Source organism: Halichondria panicea, chromosome 13 (assembly GCF_963675165.1).
Source record: "Halichondria panicea chromosome 13, odHalPani1.1, whole genome shotgun sequence".
NCBI lineage: Eukaryota > Metazoa > Porifera > Demospongiae > Suberitida > Halichondriidae > Halichondria > Halichondria panicea.
Window position 1 is genome coordinate 6,007,415 of NC_087389.1, and position 22,155 is coordinate 6,029,569.

Sequence of the window (22,155 nt, forward strand, 5' to 3'; positions counted from 1 at the left end):
TAGACCTAAGAAGCTCACCTTCTACAGTAGTCCAAATCAGTGTGAGGTCCAACATAGGAATGAGTGTGTGCATGGGAAGAGACAAACACGATAATGTACCAACTTAGATGCATATTCTATGAATCAACGAAAGTATTAAAAGTACAACCTAATAAGTTTTGTGGGCCTCGGCTAATACCAAGTTGGCAATATGCAAATTAAGAGATAAAGACATTTTACAATTAGTGTAGGAGTTCCTATAGTAACCATTAAAATAAGTGTACACGTGCAAACACAACTTACACGCTGTTGATCCAGAGAGGGAGAATCCACAGGGCAAACACGTGGGAAGATAGTAAATGAATGATTACGAGGTTGAATGTGATCATACTAAATATTTCCCTATATAACACTATGGCACTGCACACACACAAGAGTAATAATGGGGAAGTAGAAACATCACAGAATATGCAACAGACACTAAATACTCTGACAACACACACCAACTTACAGTCTGTTGTTTCAGATGGTCAGTCAAAGGTGAGGTGGAGATGCATGAAATGGAAGGAAGAGAACATTAGTGCAGTGATACAGTACACTGGTGATTGCATGACACAGGGGAGGGGAAACAATTGTGGACAGCCAAACATGCAGACTCAAACACTTGACCGAATAGCCGCGGTTGACGCTTTGAAGCGTCAATACCTGAATAGCTGGTAGCCGCGGTTGACGCTTTGAAGCGTCAACCGCACATTACTCTACCATAGATAGTAGAGGGACTATACTATCTCTACTATCTATGACTCTACTCTTAATTAATTTGTGGTGAGCTACAACCTTCCAGAGCTCCACAGCTTTGCAAGGCTTCTCTCGAAGGTCAACAGAAGCCGTACTGAGTCCGATCACCATAGGTTAGCAATCAAAAATTTGCTGAAATTTTCATGTGAAATTTGTATTTCAATATCAATCTCAAAGTGAACATACACTATAATAAATACAATTACAATTAATTCTATAGTACAACAATGACTAAGAGGCCTCTGCACACAGGGGATGAGGTACTCCTAGGTATCCTGGATAGTAGTCACAGTGAGTAGACCTTCTCAGACCCATAAGATGGTGGTGGTTCCATGGCAGATAGCAGTGACGATAGTTTCACAGACCTGCATGAGGAAGAAGGAGTATTGCCAACCAAGCAGATCACCTCTAGAATCAATGGTTCTTACACACAAGTAGCACAGAACCTGACAAACACCAGCCAACAAGCCAGCCATAAAGAATTGAATTTTAAATGTAACCTTTGGGGTGGTGCCTAAAAGATCAAAAGATTATCATGCAATCAATACACACACTAAATTGAATAATAACATTCAGCCACATAATTATAATTGAATTGCTATAACAGACACCACACTAAAAATTGGGTAGATACATGTAACACAGCACTAACTCACAAGCCAACAAACCTAAAGAAGTATACTGAGAACAGCCCTACACAAAGTACAGTACATCTCATACAAGGGTGACAAAAAATAATTATGAATCATGCAACCTTAGACATAATTATGTATAGGCTCCCACAAGCAAACTTACATGCAATGGCACTCATAGGCACATATAAAGCAATTGTGATCCTACAACAAACTGGGAGTTCATAAAAGATTCAACTTTGGGCACAGAAGAATTACAATGCATATCACAGGCAAACACACAAGCCAACAAGCCAACTAATAACAAATTATGACCTAATCCTAGCTGGGGAGCATAACACAACCAACAAGCCTATTATGTTGGGAATAAAATGTCCTTACACAAGTAAACAGTACACTCATAAGCCCAACAAGCCTTTGCTTTCCCCTGAAAAGGTCAGAACATTATTATGCAATCAACCACCATACATGTACACAGTGAGCCTAATGAGTAGTGAGCCTAATTGAGTAGTAGCCTAATTGAATTGTAACCTTGGAAGCAAGCAGAAACTTCACACAAGCCTAGGCATAAGAATTAACTTTGGCAGCACTGATAATATGTAAATTGTTAGCACATATAAAGTCTCATGCCACAGGAACACACAGGGGGCACACACCGCACGGGCGGGCGGGCACGCACACACACACATGCACGCACACACGCGGGCATCAATAGTGAATACACATTCAGCTATTAACAGAATACATTGTGGATGAGACCAACAGATAGCTAAGCATAACACCTTTACATTGCAACACTGCTGAACTGCTGAGCGTACATATATAGGCTTCTGTATTTTAAACTCGGGCTTCAACACACTGCTGGAGCAAGTATACTTTACAAGCTACGTAGGTAAGCGTATAGTATTATCAGCTATATAGCTAATAATCATACGCACACAAAGCTTACCTCTAAAGTAATCTCTCGCTCTGTCCTTGGCTGGTTGACTCTTCGACTGTTCAGATAGAACTACAAGGTAGCTTGAAGAGAACTGTTACTGTTACTAAGGGGTGCATCTTTCTTTGCCACACTGAAACAAATAAATTGAATATCAAACACTGTACACTACACTCTAAAAACAGGCTCTAAACTAACTCAGCTTCTACACAAGTATACTTTACACACTCATAAGCTATCTAGGCAAGTGCATAAGCATATTAAATCAGCTCAGAGGCTTCTGAAGGCTTATACTAGCTACATAATGCTTGCTATATACGCACACAAAGCTTACCTCTGAAGTGATCCCTTGCTCTGGCCCTTGGCTGGTTGACTGTTTCTTTGGAAACCAGGAGATCCTGACACAGTAACTACTGTAGACTACTTTGCTAAGAAGTTGAATAAAGAAAACTGTCACTGTTTCCAAGTTATGCATCTTTCTTTGCTAGAGGCGAATGCTGAAAAAGAGAAAATAATTTGAATATCAAACGTTGTAGACTACACTCTAAAAACAGGCTCTAAACTCACGAAGCTACTCTTCCAGTATATTTCACACACTCAGAGGCTATCTAGGTAGGTGGACAAGCATATTACATCAGCTCAAAAGGCTTATAAAGGCTGAACTAGGAAAATGATGATCGCTATACACACACAGAGCTTACTTGTGAAATGATCCTTCGCTGGGGCCTTGGCTGGTATACTCCTCCGTTCAAAACTTAGAGATCCTGGCAGAGTAGCTATTCTAGACTAGTTTGCAACAAAGTTGCCTGCAGAAAACTGCTACTGCTTCTTAGATACGCATCTTTCTTTGCTAGGAGCTGATAATGAAAGTAATTTAAAATTAATTAGATTTTGGTTCCGCGGTGGGCGGTACTACATATGAAATCATAACCGCGGCTATTCGGTTAACCATGCATATACTTTCAGGTACTATACTATACAAGTAGATCTACTGGTCTCAATTAAGGAATAGTATCACATTCAGTTATCCGTATGTGCTCTTTTTTACACTGTCTACCTCCTAACAACAAGTGCTCAGAGCACAAGCATGTCAGCTTGGTAGAATGTGATTGCACACAACGTACCTCAATCTTTTCCTGTTATCCATTCAAAGAGAGTGGTACATGTGGAGAGAACAACAACAAGAGATAAACACCTCACACTGACAGGGTAGAGTGTAGGCACTATACTGTGATGAATGAATGATGCCAAGTGTGTTTATGGGTGGTCAACAAGTACATCTAGGCACTAGGAGAATGCACTGATCATTGAGTATCTATCTATCATGTGTATATCATACCCTTTCCCTATCAGTGAGTCCCTCCATCAACTGTGGGGAACTAGCAGCATTCAGTGTTGTAGATTCAGCCATTTTCAATCTCAAATTAGTTCTTTGTTGTTCAAGTTCAAAGAGGGGCGTAGTGTGTAGGTTAAATGAGGGAATTCCCCACAACAGACAATTATGTAAGGGAATTTCCCAGCCAAGAATTTGCAAAACATTATGTACGTACATTAAAATTGTAGACCACAGTCAATAATTGTATCAAATTATCACTTGAGGACAACAGTACGATTGACCTTCGCGTTGACCTTCGCTAGTGGACAGTACGATTAACCTTCGCTAGTGGAGAGTAAAAGTGACCTTCGATAATAGGTAGTACGATAAACCTTCGCTAGTAGAGAGTTAGCCTCGATCCCAGGCCGATCCGTCTCTAATTGAACGCTAGGTCGCCTCCTCGGCCTGGTATTGATTGTATCTGGGCGTGTATCTGGGCATGTGCTGTGGTTTCTGTGGTTGCTCAGGTATTCGCTAAAAAAGAGGGAATACCTGAGCAAGGTGGAGCGAATAGAAACACTAATAGTGTATGTAAGCATACTTACTCCGTAAAATCACAAAGAACTCCGTGTCATAGGTCTATTCTTTGCAAGTTTAGTTTGTCATAGATATAGGCTTAGCTAGCTAGAGTGTGAGGAGCTGTCTTGTGCGAAGACCTAGGTTCTCAAGTTTCTGCTATCAGTGGCTACCTTTGATTGACTACACAATTTAATACAAGCGCTTGATTAGACCATTGATTGCCAGATACACTTGGTAGAGTCTATCCTCAGACTCTGGCCATCGGTCTCTTGTATACTATGCTCAGGGGTGTCCACAAGTGGCTGGGCCTGGGATATATTGTCAAGGTGAGCGATATAAATCAATAATACCCTTTCATCATTGAAAATTGTACACTATAGCCTATAGTCCAATCCTTGGTATCTGGATCAAGATATGACATTACGGCACTGGCACTGGTGTTGTGTTAGCCTCCTTCACCGGCCTTCAAGGAAGTGCGGCCTGGGATCGTGGCTAGTTTTGTGTGGACCATCACTGTGAGTTACAACATGTATAGTGGAATGGTGAATTTAAGTTCATACTAATTTGTATACAGGAGCAAAATGGAACCTTCCCCTCCAACCCCCGTTGTACTCCTCCTAGCTGATGGGTGTGAACTCATTGAAAGAGGATGCCCCAGTGCCACTCATGTCCTTCCCAAGGGTCCGATCTTATAGAACTACCTGCACTAAAACTACTGACGTGGAATGGCTCTTTCAACACTTGTGGTTGCTATCCTGACCAGTGACGTCGGGATTCTACTGTCTCTTGATGCACTGTGAACACACAATCTTTGTTATGCCACCTGAAGGCTTAGCAGGCATATCCAACGCATATTTATTAAGTCTTTCTGGAAGCTCTTGTTTGAGATCTTCGCTTCTAAACATCTGCATTTATTATAGACGCAGTACTGCTGTGCACGGTATTAATTTCTAGTGTCATTATATCATTATATCGCTGTATTTTTAGCCAACTGTATGAACTGAAGATTTTACAGTACATAGCTGATACTTACCAGTTTCCGGTCACGCCCAGATACAATCAATACCAGGCCGAGGAGGCGACCTAGCGTTCAATTAGAGACGGATCGGCCTGGGATCGAGGCTGTCTAGAGCGGAAGTGAATAAATCACGTGTTGTTGATGGGGCGGGACTAGTAAGCCTCTTTAAAGGCCGAGTTGTCTCTAAAATAACGCACTGAGCGCGGTAAATTTGAATGATGGCGTCTTGTGAGCCTAACAGAACAAGTGCATACAGTGAGGATCTGAGATGGAGGATGGTGTGGCAAAGGGAAGCTTTGGGCCTTTTAAACAGAGAAGTTGCTAGAAACTTGTGTGTGGATACATCAACTGTTTCCCGAACAATGGTTCTGTTTCATGCTACTGGTTCAGTAACAAAGCGCACCTATCCCAAAGACAGAGCATCAAGAAAACTCACAATGCCTTGCCAGCTACTCATATTGAATTCTGTGATTCAAAGTCTAGGCATTTTTCTGCGTGAAATCCAGAAAAAGATTGAAGAGTTGCTCTTGGTGAACATTAGCATCACCACTATTTGTAAATTTATTTACCAAAGTGGTTTCACTCGTCAAAGACTCCGTAATGTAGCACTGCAACAAGATGCATTCTTAAGAGAGCAGTACAAATGTGATGTATCAGTATATACAGCTGATATGTTTGTATTTGTTGATGAGACTGGGGCCGATAGACGTAACACAATGAGAAAGTATGGATACAGTTTGCGAGGACGACCAGCAGTGAACCATTCTTTGCTGATTAGAGGAGAGAGGATATCGGCTATTGCGTGCATTTCAGTTCAAGGAATATTAGACGTCAAAACTGTCAAAGGTACCAGTAATGGTGACACGTTTTATGACTTTGTACAGGAACATTTAATTCCTCACCTGATGCCTTTCAATGGGTTCAATCCTCATTCTGTTGTAGTGCTAGATAACTGCTCCATACACCATATAGCAGAAGTGAAGACAATGTTGGAAGAAATTGGAGTTCTTGTTCACTTCCTTCCACCATATTCACCTGACTTCAACCCCATTGAGGAAGCATTTTCGAAGGTGAAGTCTGGCCTTAAAAGCCAGCTTGACAGTAGTAGTGATGTAGAAACACTCTTACTTACTAGCTTCACAAGTATTAGCCCAGAAGATTGTCGTGGCTGGATTGAACATCCAGGTATATACAACTTCAATTGACTTTGTAAACACATTAATTTTTCACATTTTTAAATTGTTTGCCATAATTATAATAACAAACAGTAACATGTTGACACAATAGTTATAATTATTACAGTTTCCGAATAGATCCAATAATTAGTTCTTTTTGCTCACGGTATTCCTCTGTACTAAGAATTCCATCATCATACAACTGTTGCAGGTAACGTAACTGTTCATAGTTCTTCATGCGTAATTCCACAGATCGCCCAGGAGAAATTCCACTAGCTAACAGAAGAAGAAGAAGTTGAAGCTGGAGATTGGTTTTCGTTTCGGCCTTTTAAACAATCAGCAAAGGCAACAGCAGCTCCACTTATAGTGTCAGACAAGCTCTCTCTACGAGCACGCTTAGGGGTACTTCCTTGAAATGCCGGAATTTCTGGAGGATCATCAAAATCATTGTGAATCCCTGTGGTTATCATTCGTGCCCATAAACGCAGCCTAGGTGAATCGTATTTATTTCCATGTTTCTCGCGTAATTCTATAAATGTTTTTTCCACTTCTTCCTCTTTCCCTTGCCGATATGTGCTTCCAGATTGAGAGTCTAACTCCCTAGTTCGTTTAGATGTAACTGTAGACCTTCCATCACACCAAAGCGATACAGTTCCACCAGTGGGGTACTTCTTGTACATCACATCCAAGTCATCATTAGTTACAACCCAAGTTTTGGACTGCTGGCTGCCATCGTAGTACCCTACTGAGAAATCCAGTTGGTTTGGCACTTGATCTCCGAATTCTTCAATAAGCTTTATCTTAATAGCTGTCACAGATTCGAATTTAACCTTATGGCTATTCAAATGGCGAAGACAAGTATCACTTTTTTTATTAGGATTAATCACCTTCACTTTATAAGTGTATTTTTGCTGTATACTTGTCCCTGGTATTGTACTGCTACATGTAGCAACGTTTGTCACATTAACTGAATTAGCAGCAGCAGACGTTCTTATTGGTAAAGTCCCTTGAACTGGTAGAGATAGGCTACCTCGAGCAACTTGATTTATAGGAGGCAGATTAGAGCTTTGCAGTAGTTGCTGCAGAAGGTTCTGCGCTGCTGAGGTTCCCTGGCCCTGTGGATCCATAGACTTCACTCTCAAGACTAAGATTACATGTACAGCGGTTTTCAGAGTTCTTGCATTTGCAATGTTTAGAGCGGAAGTACCTGTCACGTGAACCGTTACGTAACAAGATTGCAGTTCTAGCCTCATTCTAAACCGATTTTTTTCCAATACATGATTTGGGAGAAAATCAACCTTGGAAATAGCCTTTGCAAGCCTTTGGCATCACCGCTGAAGCTATCCTTGAGATTGTAAGCACTTCCAATAGTTTTGTGAGCTACTATTAGTAACACAGGACTGGATGTCTGGAGCTAAGAGAGATTCTACTGTCTATATGACTCATCAGCTTGCAGCAACACAAAATGAGTAGGCAGGCCGGGGCAGTCACTTCAACCAGTTTCTTATATAATACTGAGAAGCTACACGCTTATTTCAGACTTCTCTGAATAACTAGTAACGAATAACTTTGTCTGTAAAATTTATATTGAAAACTCATGTAAAAAAACTTGCCTGACTCAGCAATATTTGTGCTCCCGTGATGTTGTCCAACCTTAAATGTTTGGGAATATCACGTGACCAGTGACTTCCGCTCTAGACATTGGAGATGCAAGAACTCTGAAAACCGCTGTACCACGTGGCAATTAATGTCGCAAGAATATCACGTGAGAGGGTACTTCCGCTCTAGACATTGCAAATGCAAGAACTCTGAAAACCGCTGTACGAGTACGATTAACCTTCGCTAGTGGAGAGTTCATTTTTTTCTAGTAAAAGCTCACCTTCTAGCTAAAAACCTTTACCTAGGTATGTAGGTAAATAGGCAAGTAGCCCTACAAAACATAAGAAGAATCTGCCCTCCTATCGCAACTGCTCTTATCAATACTTACCGTCAACCAACAGATTTGTTTGTTGATGGAAACACTCTACTATCACAGGAGGGAACAACACAAGGGGACCCTCTAGCAATGGCCATGTACGGCCTTGCAACCATACCCCTCTGAGTCATTAGAAAACTGGAAGGCCATTGTAAGCAAGTGTGGTATGCAGATGATTCTGCAGCTATCGGACAGATAGAACAACTAAGTACCTGGTGGGACACCCTGAGAGAGGAAGGACCAAAATTTGGCTATTTCCCAAACCCATCGAAGACCTGGCTTGTTGTTAAAGATCCACAGTGTTCGGTATCTACCATTGCAAACAGTGGGATAAACATCACGACCGAGGGGAGACCGTATCTTGGAGCCGCCATTGGAACAGAGAAGTACATGGAGGAACATGTGAAATCCAAAGTGGCAAAATGGGCAGAAAATATCACAATCCTTAGTTCGTTTGCCAAAACCCAACCACACGCATCATATGCGGCTCTAACACATGGATTAATGAGCAAATGGACCTATCTGAGCAGAGTAATGCCTGCCATTGGTCAGCTGTTACAACCGCTTGACGAATGTATCCAAGCAAACCTAATCCCAGCCCCTACGGGGAGACCACCACCAAATGACCTCGAAACAACCCTACATGCACTACCTGCCAGCCTAGGGGGACTGGGCATCAGCATTCCATCGAAGAAGGCAGAAAGGGAATTCCGATCCTCACTAGCTATTTGTGGGCCTCTCATTGATGGAATTCAATTGCAGGACCATGCTTATAGATTGGAAACTCTTGACACACAACTGGCCCAGAAGAAAGATGTTAGGAGATTGAATAACCATGAGAACAAGTCAAAAGCCACTGAGCTAAATCAACTTCTCCCAGACACTATGCAAAGAGCAATGGATCTTGCCAGCGAGAAGGGAGCTTCCTCATGGCTGACGGCACTCCCACTGTCAGAACATGGCTTTACCCTACACAAGGGAGCTTTCCAAGATGCCCTAGCATTGAGATATGGCAACAAACACTCCAGCAAATTGTGACTGCGGCAAAGCCTTTTCTACTGAACACGCTCTCTCGTGTGCCAAAGGAGGTTTTCCGACTATTAGGCACAACGAGATAAGAGACTTAACCGCGGACCTGCTCACTGAAGTATGTAACGACGTTCGCATAGAACCGGGCCTGCAGCCAATTACTGACGAAACACTCCGGTGTGCTACAGCCAACACTCAAGAGGGAGCTCGTCTAGACATCTCAGCAAACGGGGTATGGGGAGGCAGACTGGAAAAGACCTACTTCAATGTAAGAGTGTTCAATCCCCATGCCCCATCAAACAAAGGCCCACTAACAGCTTGCTACAAGAAACATGAAAGAGAGAATAAAAGATCCTATGAACAGAGAGTACGAGAAATAGAACATGCATCGTTCACACCCTTGGTAATGTCTGCAGAGAGGCCACAACCTTCTATAAACGATTGGCTTCCCTGCTCTCGCACAAATGGGACAATCAGTACTGCAAAACCCTCAACTGGCTAAGATGCCGCCTCTCCTTTTCACTGCTTAGATCCTCGATCCAGGCAATAAGAGGAGCCAGATCTTCTCGCGGCAAGGCTGCGGAGCTGGCTACAGTGGAATCAATGCTGCACACATTACTTGTTATAATTCTTTTTATTTTTTGTCTTTTGTGTTTGCTTTAGTTTTTGTTTTTGTTTACTGTTTTACGCCCCGAGATGGAGTGCACTTAAAAAAAAAAAGTATGTAGGAAGGTGCTGACCTTATATTTGACCTTAGCTACACACAGATGCTATCTATAAATATTAAAGAGCCATGCTGGCCTGCTTTGGACAGCAGGCACAACACTAGATGTCCTAGTGACTCACTGGCTACAGTTGAACAGTAAGCAATTAAGCTGCATGGTTGCTTATTTGTGTGCTGATGTTTCTAGTACATGTAGGATTTGTTGTAGTAGCTAAGTTTATAATAATACAATAATTCCATGTTCTACTCTAGGGCTGTTCAGTGTTGAGTGGACTATTTTTCTTTTGCCAGATTGAAGTCCAGAGTAGAACATGTAGCCTGTAGGAATGACTGTATTAGAACATGTAGAGGCACAAACAACAGCACACAAACAAGATCAACTTACTGTTCAACTGTAACCTACTATAGGTTAGTGTTGTGCCTGCTGTCCAAAGCAGGCTATGCATGGCTCTTTAATATAATATAGCATCGGTGTGTAGCAAAGGTCAAATATAATGTGCCAGTCCATTGTCTACCCCTCTTTACAATATATTTCGTACTTCTCTAAATTCAGCTATTCTACCAGACGAATGGAAGGTACACAAAATTTGTCCCATTCCTAAGAAGAAAAATCCTTGTTCTGTTGAAAATTTCAGACCAATATCTTTGTTGTGCATTGTAGGAAAGGAATATATTATAAATAATAGTTGTCGGCCTAGCTAGAAACAACTCGGGCTGGAATCGAGGCTAGTCTATGATAAAATTATAGATTTCATTAAAGGCAAAATCTCTAAATGCCAACATGGATTCATGAAGAATAGATCTTGCTTATCTCAATTGTTGTGTTCCTATATATGCTTTTATCCAAGAAGAAATTGAAAATAGCTGTGCTGTTGATGCTGTTTATTTAGATTTTAAAAAAGCTTTTGACTCTGTTGGTCATAATGAGTTACTTTTCAAGCTTTGGAAATTAGGAATAACAGGCCCATTATGGCTTTGGTTCAAGGAATATTTGTCACAGAGAGTTCATTATGTAACAATGGAAAATAAAAGCTCAACTATGTTACCTGTAAAGTCTGGAGTACCACAAGGCAGTATCTTAGGTCCTATACTATTCCTAGTATACATCAATGACTTACTTGACTGTATCCAGAATTCTAAGTGTTTCTTGTTCGCTGATGATACGAAACTGTTGAAATCCTTTAGAGATACAAGGGACGAAATTCTTATGCAAGATGATTTGAATGCTTTGAGTTTATGGTGTGAAAAGTGGAATATCGGACTCAATGTGTCCAAATGCAAAACTATTAGACAATCGTTGAAGCAAACTGAAGAAACTAGTCATTACTCTGTTCAGGATAACACCATAGAGCAAGTCAATTTTTATCGTGATTTAGGGATAACAGTTACGCAAGATCTCTCATGGTCTCAACAGCATAGTAAAATATGTGGAAAAGCTTACATGTCACTCAATCTTATTAGAAGAATCATTCCAACAAACTATTCAACTAATTTAAAGAAACAATTATATCTGTCTCTTGTCAGAACTCACTTAACATAATTATTGCTCGCAGTTGTGGAGACCTAAATTAATAAAGGTCACTAGAAAAAGTGCAACGCAGAGCCACAAAATATATCCTTAATGATTATGTATCAGACTACAAAGCAAGACTCTGCAAATTAAAGTTATTGCCCCTCATAAGATGGTTTGAACTGCAAGATATCATGTTTATTGTGAAATGTATGCAGCAGCAGTCGGACGATATAAGAGAACTAGTATCTTTCACTTCATCCAAAACCAGAGCAGGCTGCTCAGGCCATTCCCTTCAAATTAAATTTGCTAGAAATAACTATTCAAGACACTTCTACTTCATTAGAATTGCTAAGTATGGAATAAATTACCGTCGAATTTAGATTCATCTCTAGGAACAATCAAGAAAAAGACTTCGGACTTTTTAGTGTCAGATTTTCTAGAAAACTTTGACACAAATAACTTATGTTCCTTTCATATGGTTTGCCCATGCTCTAAATGTCATCTATAGGCTCCTCTGTTAACTATTCTTATCACTCTATAATATACATCAGCTGCTCCAATGTTGGAGTAAGTCTGTTAGCTATTTCCTTCTCACCCAATCTTTTCACTTAATTTCTTTTGTGCATAGCTGTAAAGTTCACATAATAATAATAAATAATAATAATAACTAGTGTTCAAGCTGGCGCTGTGCTAATGCCTCTCACCATGTTTTTGCTTTCGCTGAAAAGTATTAGAGTGTTATATTAGTTTCTATAATGAATTTTATATTAAAGTTAGCTTATCTATATAAAGTCACTGAGAAGAAAAGACTTATTTACATGCTTCTATTGTTGTATTATGTGGCTTACTAGGACCTCAAGAATTAAAGAAGAAAATTGATTCTTCCAAGATCTGTAGTTCAGTGTATATAATATCTAAGAAGAAAAGACCTGTGTACATGCATATTGTTATCTATATTGTTATATGGTAGTGTTTTGTGGCTTACCAGGCCTTCAAGACAAAGATGATTCTGCCAGGAGGATCTGGATCTGGATCTTGGATATTATTATTTTCTCACACGTGGGGAATGAGCGCGCATGCGCATTACATACACAGGAATAATTAAAGGGTGTGTCCAAAGAGATCAATTTCACAAATGGCTACTGCTAGCTAGCTGTTTTAACAGATATTTTCTGAGTATTGTAGCTAACAAAAAGCTAGCGCTTTAGTGCAAGGCTAACTCATATGTTGAATAGAAAGTTTGTGCGGACAGATGATGCTATGAAAGATTCTGAAGAGACTGCAACAGCCTTCAATGTGAGTCAAACTAGCCATAACTCGAGAAAGAAGCTTTAGTTTGCAAATCCACCAATTAAAATTCAAGAGAACGTGGCTAGAAGCCTATAGAAGCTGTTAGTTTTCGTCGCATTGCAACCGTTGAGCAGTTACAGCTGGAACAGACACACAGACACACACACACACACAGTCAGCTTTACCCTTGACTAAAATGTAATATTGAAACATCCTTTCAACTCCTAATGAGAGTTGATTGTGTGGGTGTTAACGTTGCTAAGTACGTGTACATACTGCGCATGCTCAGTTCAACTTTTCACATTCTACCACAACAATGTATTGAAAAAAGCACAGCATCAATAATAAGCTCACACATTATAATTACAGAGACACAAACAACATCAAAGTAAAGAACAGTTATTTATCAGTTTCAGTTTCGGTCTGTATTGTCTACAATGAATCTACAAATGTCTGTAGCAGTGTCTCCTCTTCTCAGTCTTATGGCAATTTCCACCAAGGCCCTGAAGGTAGCTCTGGAAGGATTCACTCTTTGCCACGCTCTCAATGCATGAGCCACTCCAGCTTGATTGCCATAACGACGTGTGACATCAGTTACATCACCGAGGTCGGCTGGGGTGAGGTTGAGTCCATCCAGCAGGTTGGATTGATTGACTGCATGAAGAAATAAAGACATCACTAAAACGACAATTTACAATTTTCGTGATAGTCTTATTCAGCACTAAAAATGACACACAGGTGAATAAAAAAAATGCACACTGAAAATAGTAACCTACAATTTTCTTGACAGCTTATATCATTCACTAAAAATGGCGAATAAAAAAAATGCACAAACAGTTACCTGTGATACTGTCAGCCAAATTGATGAGCTTCACTGTGGGCTTTTTGAGACCATCTGACAGGAGACTCCATGTTACATGTTGTGTACTCAGGAGCTTGGCCAACATTTCACGCAAGCACGATACATTATTTCCACGATGCTCGCTATTGATGTTGGTGAGAACAGGATGAGTTAGACCTAGAGCCAATCCCAGATTGAACCAGTAAGGGCTGGCACTTTCATGTAGTTTCTCGTAAACATGTTGTAGATCGTTGATTGTCAAAGCCTGTACAAAAACAACAATCAACAGGGTTTCATTTGGTGGGGATTGCCCCCTTGGAAATACCTTCTAGAGGAAACTCAATGGGAATACAATTGAGGGGTTCTGGTGAACAATATTCTTAACAGGGCAGATATAGTAATGAATTTCTGGGGTCACGAACCCTCCAGATATATACATGTCATCAACACCCTAATATCATGCACGTGCACCATTTGCTCCCCTTACCAAAATGTCAGGAGGATAAGTAGATACAAGATTTAGAGTACTGCCTACCTTGTGTACGTTCAGCAGGTGAGGAAATTTCTCCGCGATTAGAACGATGTCACTCTCAGGGATTTCTTGATTGAGTTGTTGGTCTCTCACTCCAGTCTTCTTACACACATCTTCCATTACTGTAACAGAGGACAATTCACCTCAAGAAAAATATTGGGCCAAAAAGTAAAAGTATTCTTTATAAGCGACATAAAAAACTTAATTACAGCAACCATTGGAGATATTTTAGGACACAATAAACTGTTAAGTCTGAGTTGGTGCTACAATTACATCAACTACACAGTATCAACTACACAGGCACTGAATTATACACGAGGATTAACATGATCAGGCACAGGACACATTAATGATCATAACTTGTCGACCAAACGGCACTTTCTTACTGGTATGTTGATGTGGATCACTCGTTGTATTGACCACATGTTCCATTGCAGGAGACAAGTTGTCTGAGGAGGGAAATTTTATAATAAGAAAGTGAGTACAAAACAAAGCTTACCAGAAGTAATGCACTGATCATGATCATGTACTTCCGTCTTCAAGCACACATCTTCCATTACAGAATTACCTGAGGAAAAGCAGACACAGCTCATGTAGTACGTCTGTCAATTAACATGCTCACTCAAACAAGGCTGTTGATCACTCATTCCAGATCCAGTGCTACTAACAACATTGGCCAGAGTCCCACATTGATTGACTGAAAACAACAAGAATTACTATAAATTGACATCATGCGCATTAAACCCTGAACCCTCATACATATACAGGTATATTATACACGTACGGTGTATGTGCTTACTAGAGTATTGCTGCTGATCACTCTTTCTCTCAGTCTTCCTACCAGTACCTCCCGTAGCAGACGATGGTTTTCCTAATAGAAGAATTTGAGGAGAAACTATATAATTGGTAAAATAATACTTATCCACCGGAAACTTCCTTACTGGTATATTGATCACTCATTCTACACACAGTTTCCATTACAGGGGACGATGGACCTGAGGGGGATAATACAATGATACGAAAATACTTTGTTATACTAATATAGTACACAAATATAAAAGCTGCAAATATTTACGTATAGTGCTACATAACTACCGGAGTATTGCAGCTGATGTCTCTTTCTTTCAGTGTTCACCTCTGAGGAGGCTTCACCTATAACAAAGGAAACATGATAGTTAGGTAATTAACATATTCAGTATTAAGTAACCTAATAAGTGATAGTAAAGCAATGTATGTCATGTACTTACCAGATTGTTGCTGCTCATCACTCAATGTCATCTTTGTAGACATGTCTCCCGTAACAGAGGATAACGCACCTAATTGAGGGGGAGAGATAATAAACTACATGCATAATTAGAGACAATACATGAAACTATAAATACACTGTAATGCATGTACTGCTATCACAATGCCCTACACAGAATGTATACCATAGTTGCTATTCATCTACCCCCTCCCCGGAAGTTACAAGGAAAGGAAATATAAAGTAATAACTCACCTTCCGCAGGAATAATTGCCGTACCTAACCAAACAGTATGACTCGTCTTGAGATCCCCATCTAGATCAAAATCTTCAGAACAGCACCACAGTTTTGTCGATAAGTGGATATCAGCAAAATGGCGTTTGCCTTGTTGTGTTGCTCCTTCGTGAGGGCAGAAGATGCTAATGACTGGCTTGTCGTTGTTGTAGTGAAGTGCATCAGAAGCAGCATCTACACCTTCAAGGACACTGGCTCTAACTAGAGGACACACGGTCAGAAGCACATGTGGTCGGGCTTTGACATGGACCTCCATATAAGAGAAGGAATCAATCAGTGTAACGCTACCAGGAGAATCGGGTAACCGAAACTTGACACAGTTCCTAGCTAAAAGAACCGGCTTTCCAGAAGGAAGACACACTATCCACCCACACTTCTTCATGAGGAACACCACTAGACAACAGAAGACCCCACATCGAATACAGCCACTGACAAATCGGATGAGAAGAGGATCAGCTGAGGAAGTGAATACACGATGGTCCTCTAGCTCAGAGGGTGGAACAGATCTGAGGAGACTGGGCATGAGAAACTCCACTTGAGAGAAAGAGCAATCAACTCGACCAAGTAGTGGGATGGTGAGAGGGGCTATTATCAGAAGCTCCATCATGATTGCTATCATATCAGCAGGTGTGAAAAGGCCGTCTTCGTAATGCTTCTGGAACTCTTCCGATTCGAGCATATCAATAGTAAAAATACCTTGATCTCTGAACTTGAGCTATTTTGCAGCCTTGGCAGAAGGACGTTTTCTTTGATCCCTCAGGGAGACAGCATGTTGTGTTAACTCACTAACTTTGTCTAGTGGGACTTGAGGATCCACAAACACAGTGTGGGGCAGGATGTGTGGGTAGTAGTGGACAATGCACATGTCATTGAAGTAGTCGAGAGCAGCATCCAATGCAGATGGATGGAATCCAAGCTGTTGAGCCAAAGCGATACACTCACTCTTACTAAGGATACCTCTTTTCATGATCTTGCAAAGCTTTTGTAGAGCTAACTCGAGGATGAACCACCACAGGGGAACTTTGAGGTCGAATGTAGGCGAATTTTCCACAGCTTTCCGAATTTTTTTGGCAACCTCTTGTGCATTTTCATCACGACTGCAAGCATTGACGGTGAATATCACCTGTTTCAATGGCAGATTGCTGTAGATGACTTCTTCTTTCAGTTCAGGAGGCAAAGCATCAAGCAGGGCTTGGTTTTTCTTGTCGATAACTTTTTGATCTTTGATTTTATCGGAGAAAGTGCCCACAAAGATGGGGCGTGGCGTTTTCCCATCCCTCTTGCAGGAGAGAAAGGATCGCAGTAAACTCATATTGGTTTCCAGATAGGAAAGGTGAGATGGAGATGAGGGACCGACTGGCTTTCCATCCTTGTACAAGTCGTCGTGGGGATAATCTGCAAAATCATCAGTGAGCCTGGAAACAAACAGCCCTGCTGAAGCATGTCGAATGAAGAGAGGGGCCACATCGTGAAACTGAGGCTGTCCTCCATTGTCGGTCACACGCATCGTTTTCGTACCAAACAGTTCTTTGCCTTCAGTTGAGGAGATTGAGGCTTCTTGTTGTGACGGTGTTGACACCATAGCTTCAACGACTAACGCGACAACATCTTCGATTGCTTGCTGCACAGGAGAAACACTCTCTTGAGAAGGTGGGATTGAAGTAGCTTCGGTTGCTGCACTGGTACTGGCTTCAGTGGACAATTCCTTGAGCCTGGTCTGAAGGTCACTAGGTAGCTTGTCACGAGAGCTCTGGGGTAGATGCTGAATGGCCTTTGCCAACATGTTGACCAAATCCTCTTCACTTACTTCCTCCCATTTGTTGTCAGAACCCTGGAAACGACCCTGAAAAAGGAGATTGGTGACTGGTCGAACGTGGGCTATTCTATCTCGACAAGGAGTACTGTTTCGTACTTCTGAAGGTGGATTGCCAAGCAAGAGATTCTTTGTGGCTGATTTACCGCTACCAGCTGCACCCATGAGTAGGAGGTTGATGTTGCGAAGAATAACGTATCCATCCTTCATGGCCTCATCAAAGAGATGCTGCGCAGACTCTGTGATTAAAATTGCACAACTAGCTATAATTATATTGAATATTTACGCCAGACAAAAAATTTGATTACTTTTTTAGAACCGATGCAGGTAGGAAAAATATGCGCTCATGCATGGGGTCAATAGCAGATGCTTATATTCGAGAATGCGCCTATAATGCAGTCATATTCTAGCCCCACCCAGTAACCGGATGTCTCTGTGACGAGTGATGTTTCGAGGCAAGCTAACTCGATCTATATCATAATTATGTTACAGTTCATTTTACAGTTCATTTTAAATTCATAATTATTATAATTTATTATAAAAATATTCATAAATATTGAGCAAGAACTTGGAACAAAAAGACGTCTCACATTCTCTCAGCATGATCAGACAAGATAACGGCATGCCCAGAGAGTCCTTCCAGATGGATATCATCAACTATAATTATAGCTACCATGCACTGTACAAGCTAGCTCATAGGAATCAATTCAAAATGTTCACCAAATAATATATTATCTTTCGCATGCCATGTAAACGTAGCGGGTAATTTTTGTGGGGTAAAAATTCGTTCCACTCGAACACGGTGATGTTCGTGAGTCAAAATGTTCATTGCCTGCACTGCATTGCATGCGTTCCAGTAAACCACGCCTAGGTCAGCTTGCCCATAAAAATAATTTACCCCACCAAAATTATCCGCTATACGGTAGTCTGTCAATTGGCTTGGCATAATCAACCCTACAGGTTAGGTAGTCCATTGGTTTGGATATAGCCTAAACAAAACAAGTTATTAGTTTTTCAGATTTTGATGTTAAAGTCTCCCACACGCCTCAGGGTTAATTGTATTGACATTCTGCGCAACCAAGACAGTGTGAAAACACAATACAATAACAGTACTTGTGATCACACATACATGTTGTATTGTAAACAAAATTACATCAAATCATACGTAACTTGGTGCATGTACAATAGAGTACATTGAGTGTGGAAGGCAACTATAGGTAGCTCTAGTTATACAATAGAAAAGCATTTAATGGAAGGACCGGCATCGATCTGCTACAAACAATGGATACAGCAGCTATACGTACATAAACCTTTAAAGCTTGCTAAGTGAGTGACCCACCAATGACAGGGAATGTGGCTGATCATTACAGGAATGTGCTATGAATGAATTAACATGATGATGTCACTAAGTACACAGTACAACGTTACCAACCCAATCACTCAATCACAGTGACTGTACATGTATGTGCGCATTATATTGATGCAATGTCTGATAAACAGTATCCATAATTAATTATAACACATGTACCACAGTGTGTGGAATATAGTCAAAGGAACAATGCTCTAGCTTGATCAAACCAGGACCACATGGAAGGGAGTAAGCAACTAATACACACCATATAAATACATGTCAGGTATGTCAAACACACTTGTAGTAATGTAATTTGTGTGTGTTGACCAAGGCTAGGCGGGCTAATCATAGATTAAGTCTACGCATGTGCTTGTGCAATTAATCCATGATTTGAGTGGTTGCATACAAACCTTATTAAGGTAATGAAAGAGGTGAAGCCAACAGTTTAATAAGAGCGGGATTACCAACATTGAAACATTGAGACAGCTCGCAACAGCTGTACGTACACACTACATGTATACAGTAGAGGACAAATTAAAGTTTATGATGCGTTTGTTAACCCGAGGCACTCCACGGGCTATAGTAGTCAATCTGTGTGTCTGTGGATATGAGTCTATACTCACCCGGATGTGATAGCACTGTATTGGTACCATGGATAGCCTCAACACAACAAGGTTTTATTAAAGGTTAAAGCTTTGTTGTCGAGCAAAAGCTAAAAAGCATGAACTGCACTGCAAGTTGGCCTAGATGTACACGTGACTTTGACTCGAGGCTGTAAACGTATAGACCTCAAACTAACGCCGAGGGTTTGCACTTCAGTTTGATTCTGTTGCACAAACAAAATAATTGTTTTTGTGCATGTGCGCTCAAGCTTGCAATATATAGGTACTGAGAGCAAAAACATTTTAACTTTCCTCGTAAATAATTGGAAAATGCAGAGCGGGATTACAAACATTGTACAATGGATTTTGTACGTACAGTCTACTAATAACTATAGTCACGGTAGAGGACAAATTAACATTTCTGTTCTGTTTGCATATAATTATAGTCTCTGCATTTGTGCTGATTCTGTTGCACAAGCCAGTGGGAAATGCAGTAGGAGGTACTGAGAGCGAGCGGAAAACATTTGAACGCCCAAGCACAGGAAGCCACACCCACTTTCCTGCGCATGACAGGTGTGGTCACTAAACGTACAAAAGCTCAATCTGAATACCTAGTGCTGCTCACTGCTTATGAATAGCTCCACTTTAGCTTATACTATAAGGCCTAGAGGGGTGCTGATCTCATAGCTGGATAAGCAAAACAATTGTTTTTGTGCATGTGCAATCAAGCTTGCAATATCAAACCACTAATCATATTCATAGTAATTAAGGCTGATAATGTAAACACAGTAATCACTAAACCATGCACAGGTGGTACAGTCAAATTCCTCAGTCACCAAATATTCCAGTTATATGGTACTATATGCGAACGTAACAGAAACTTTAATTTGGCAAGTTGCTACAGGTACGAGTGATTGCAACTATGAGCATCAACACTCACTGTACTATAAAGTTCCTTGCTCCCCTCACCTTCCTTTCTCAGTCTCTCCACTGCTTCTCCTCGTATCTCAGCAATCCCCTTCTCACTGTTATGTATCCTCCTCTCACACCATTGTATCTCTGAGACACACTTTTTGATCTTCCCCTCCACCTCCTCCAGCTCTCCCTGCAGTAGTCTCCGGTCCTGGTCAGTGATGTCACCAGACAGTCTCTGTTGGAGGGCAGCTCTTCTCTGGGGGAGTAAAGAATATATATACGACTGAATGAACATTCCACCAAATAGAACATGCAGCTGATACAAATCACTACTGCACGTTATAAGGTTAACAAATTGCGTACAATCCACATAACAAAATATAAAGGTCAGCAACCACCAACCAGTAAAAGTGGACTTATAAAACATACACAAAGGTAGACAAAAAGCAACCATTCATTATACAATGAACAGTACATGTACACACATTGTCGTTCTGCTAGACTACGTGTACCACTCTTACCACGAGAGTAGTAAGTGCAACTGTCAACACTCACCGTCTCGTGACTCTTCAGTTCACTCTCACACCTAGCCTTCGTCTGGACAAGGTGAACAAGACAAGAGTGGGTTAGACTGTGTGTTTGTGGTCACACATTATGAGTTGTCTATAGGTGTAGCTACGAGGGTCAGGTAAGGATATGAGACTATTACAAACTGAATGCACATGAGGTGTACGGTATGTTTGCTAACATTGTTTGACTCACTTCCTATTGTTCGAGATATTCAGTAACCATGGAAATGTAGGGAGAGAAAAGAATATAATCACAAACCTGTACACTATGATGTCAATAATTTATATTACACGGCATGTTCTCATACGTACAACTCAAACATTACTGACACAAGTACAGTCACAAGTCAGTGCAGTGTCCCGCTCACCTTCTGTTTAGTCCAATGAGACACCAGCGTAAGACACACATGGAAACAGAGAGAGGGGGATGATGGTAGGAGCAGTAAGTGCATTCATACATGTCTGTATACTGTAACTTACATCCTGTTGTTCCAGTAATCATTAGCAGTAGTCACATTAACAAGCAGTAGGACACGGACATGTAGAGAAATGAACATGTTCAAATACAGGAATGCATTCACACATGTATACATCAATTATTGCAAGTACACGTCTGTACAGCATGAAACTATCAAGAGCAGTACCAATCCTAAATAAACCCACACAATTTCTGCCTTCATGCAGTAGTACATGTACACAAGTCAGTCTAGTTTGCCATTAAATATATAATGCTCAGCTAGCGCACACTGACAATAATAAACTCACGTTCTGTTGTTGAGTAACAGTCCACAGAGGGTACATGTGAGGAGAGAGGGATATGAACACACTGGTAGTAACTCAGTAGTCACTGGCTAGTACAGACACAGGTACTTAGTACTAGCAATGGCAGATAATGGAAGGGTCAGTGGGTGGGTCAGTGGAAGGGACGGTAAACGGTACAACAAGCATCTTACATTTACAACTTTGATACATATGATTTTGTTTGTCGTACAATACAACACAAGCACTCCATGAGACACACACACAATCAC

General features: G+C 40.8%; 2 protein-coding genes, 1 long non-coding RNA gene and 2 pseudogenes across 8 annotated transcripts in view; 2 read left to right on the plus strand and 3 right to left on the minus strand.

Moving 5' to 3' along the window:
* The window catches only part of LOC135347044 (uncharacterized), a 33,634-nt gene that overhangs the window by 10,770 nt on the left and 709 nt on the right, over positions 1 to 22,155 (minus strand). The window contains exons 1-5 of one of the 3 annotated variants that reach the window (XM_064544848.1): positions 3,686 to 3,885; positions 3,048 to 3,482; positions 2,681 to 2,843; positions 2,359 to 2,479; positions 19 to 1,142 (exon numbers count right to left, since the gene is read on the minus strand). The gene's annotated coding sequence lies outside the window, so the exon portion shown is untranslated. Of the gene's footprint in view, positions 1 to 18; positions 1,143 to 2,358; positions 2,480 to 2,680; positions 2,844 to 3,047; positions 3,483 to 3,685; positions 3,886 to 20,609; positions 20,812 to 21,110; positions 21,153 to 21,317; positions 21,909 to 22,155 lie in introns of those variants that run through there. The other 2 variants (XM_064544857.1, XM_064544856.1) reach the window with 2 other exon arrangements.
* On the plus strand, positions 3,922 to 5,491 carry LOC135347085 (uncharacterized). The gene is made up of 3 exons (XR_010398252.1): positions 3,922 to 4,566; positions 4,621 to 4,755; positions 4,815 to 5,491. It is a non-coding gene; the product is annotated as an uncharacterized LOC135347085 (long non-coding RNA).
* Positions 6,568 to 7,067, minus strand: LOC135347077 (uncharacterized; annotated as a pseudogene).
* Positions 8,275 to 10,135, plus strand: LOC135347055 (uncharacterized; annotated as a pseudogene).
* On the minus strand, positions 13,260 to 16,693 carry LOC135347051 (uncharacterized). 4 transcript variants are annotated; one of them, XM_064544889.1, is made up of 11 exons: positions 15,836 to 16,693; positions 15,585 to 15,653; positions 15,433 to 15,489; positions 15,279 to 15,332; positions 15,137 to 15,232; positions 14,960 to 15,034; positions 14,837 to 14,905; positions 14,724 to 14,786; positions 14,341 to 14,480; positions 13,806 to 14,070; positions 13,260 to 13,618 (listed from the first exon to the last, which is right to left on the minus strand). In XM_064544889.1, exons 1-11 carry the CDS (start codon positions 16,551 to 16,553, stop codon positions 13,377 to 13,379), a joined length of 1,848 nt encoding a protein of 615 aa, XP_064400959.1. In that variant the 5' UTR covers positions 16,554 to 16,693; the 3' UTR covers positions 13,260 to 13,376. The 4 variants fall into 4 exon arrangements, with proteins under 4 accessions (XP_064400959.1, XP_064400961.1, XP_064400960.1 ...); XM_064544891.1 differs by having other exon boundaries at positions 15,137 to 15,208; positions 15,836 to 16,692; XM_064544890.1 differs by having other exon boundaries at positions 14,341 to 14,459; positions 15,836 to 16,692.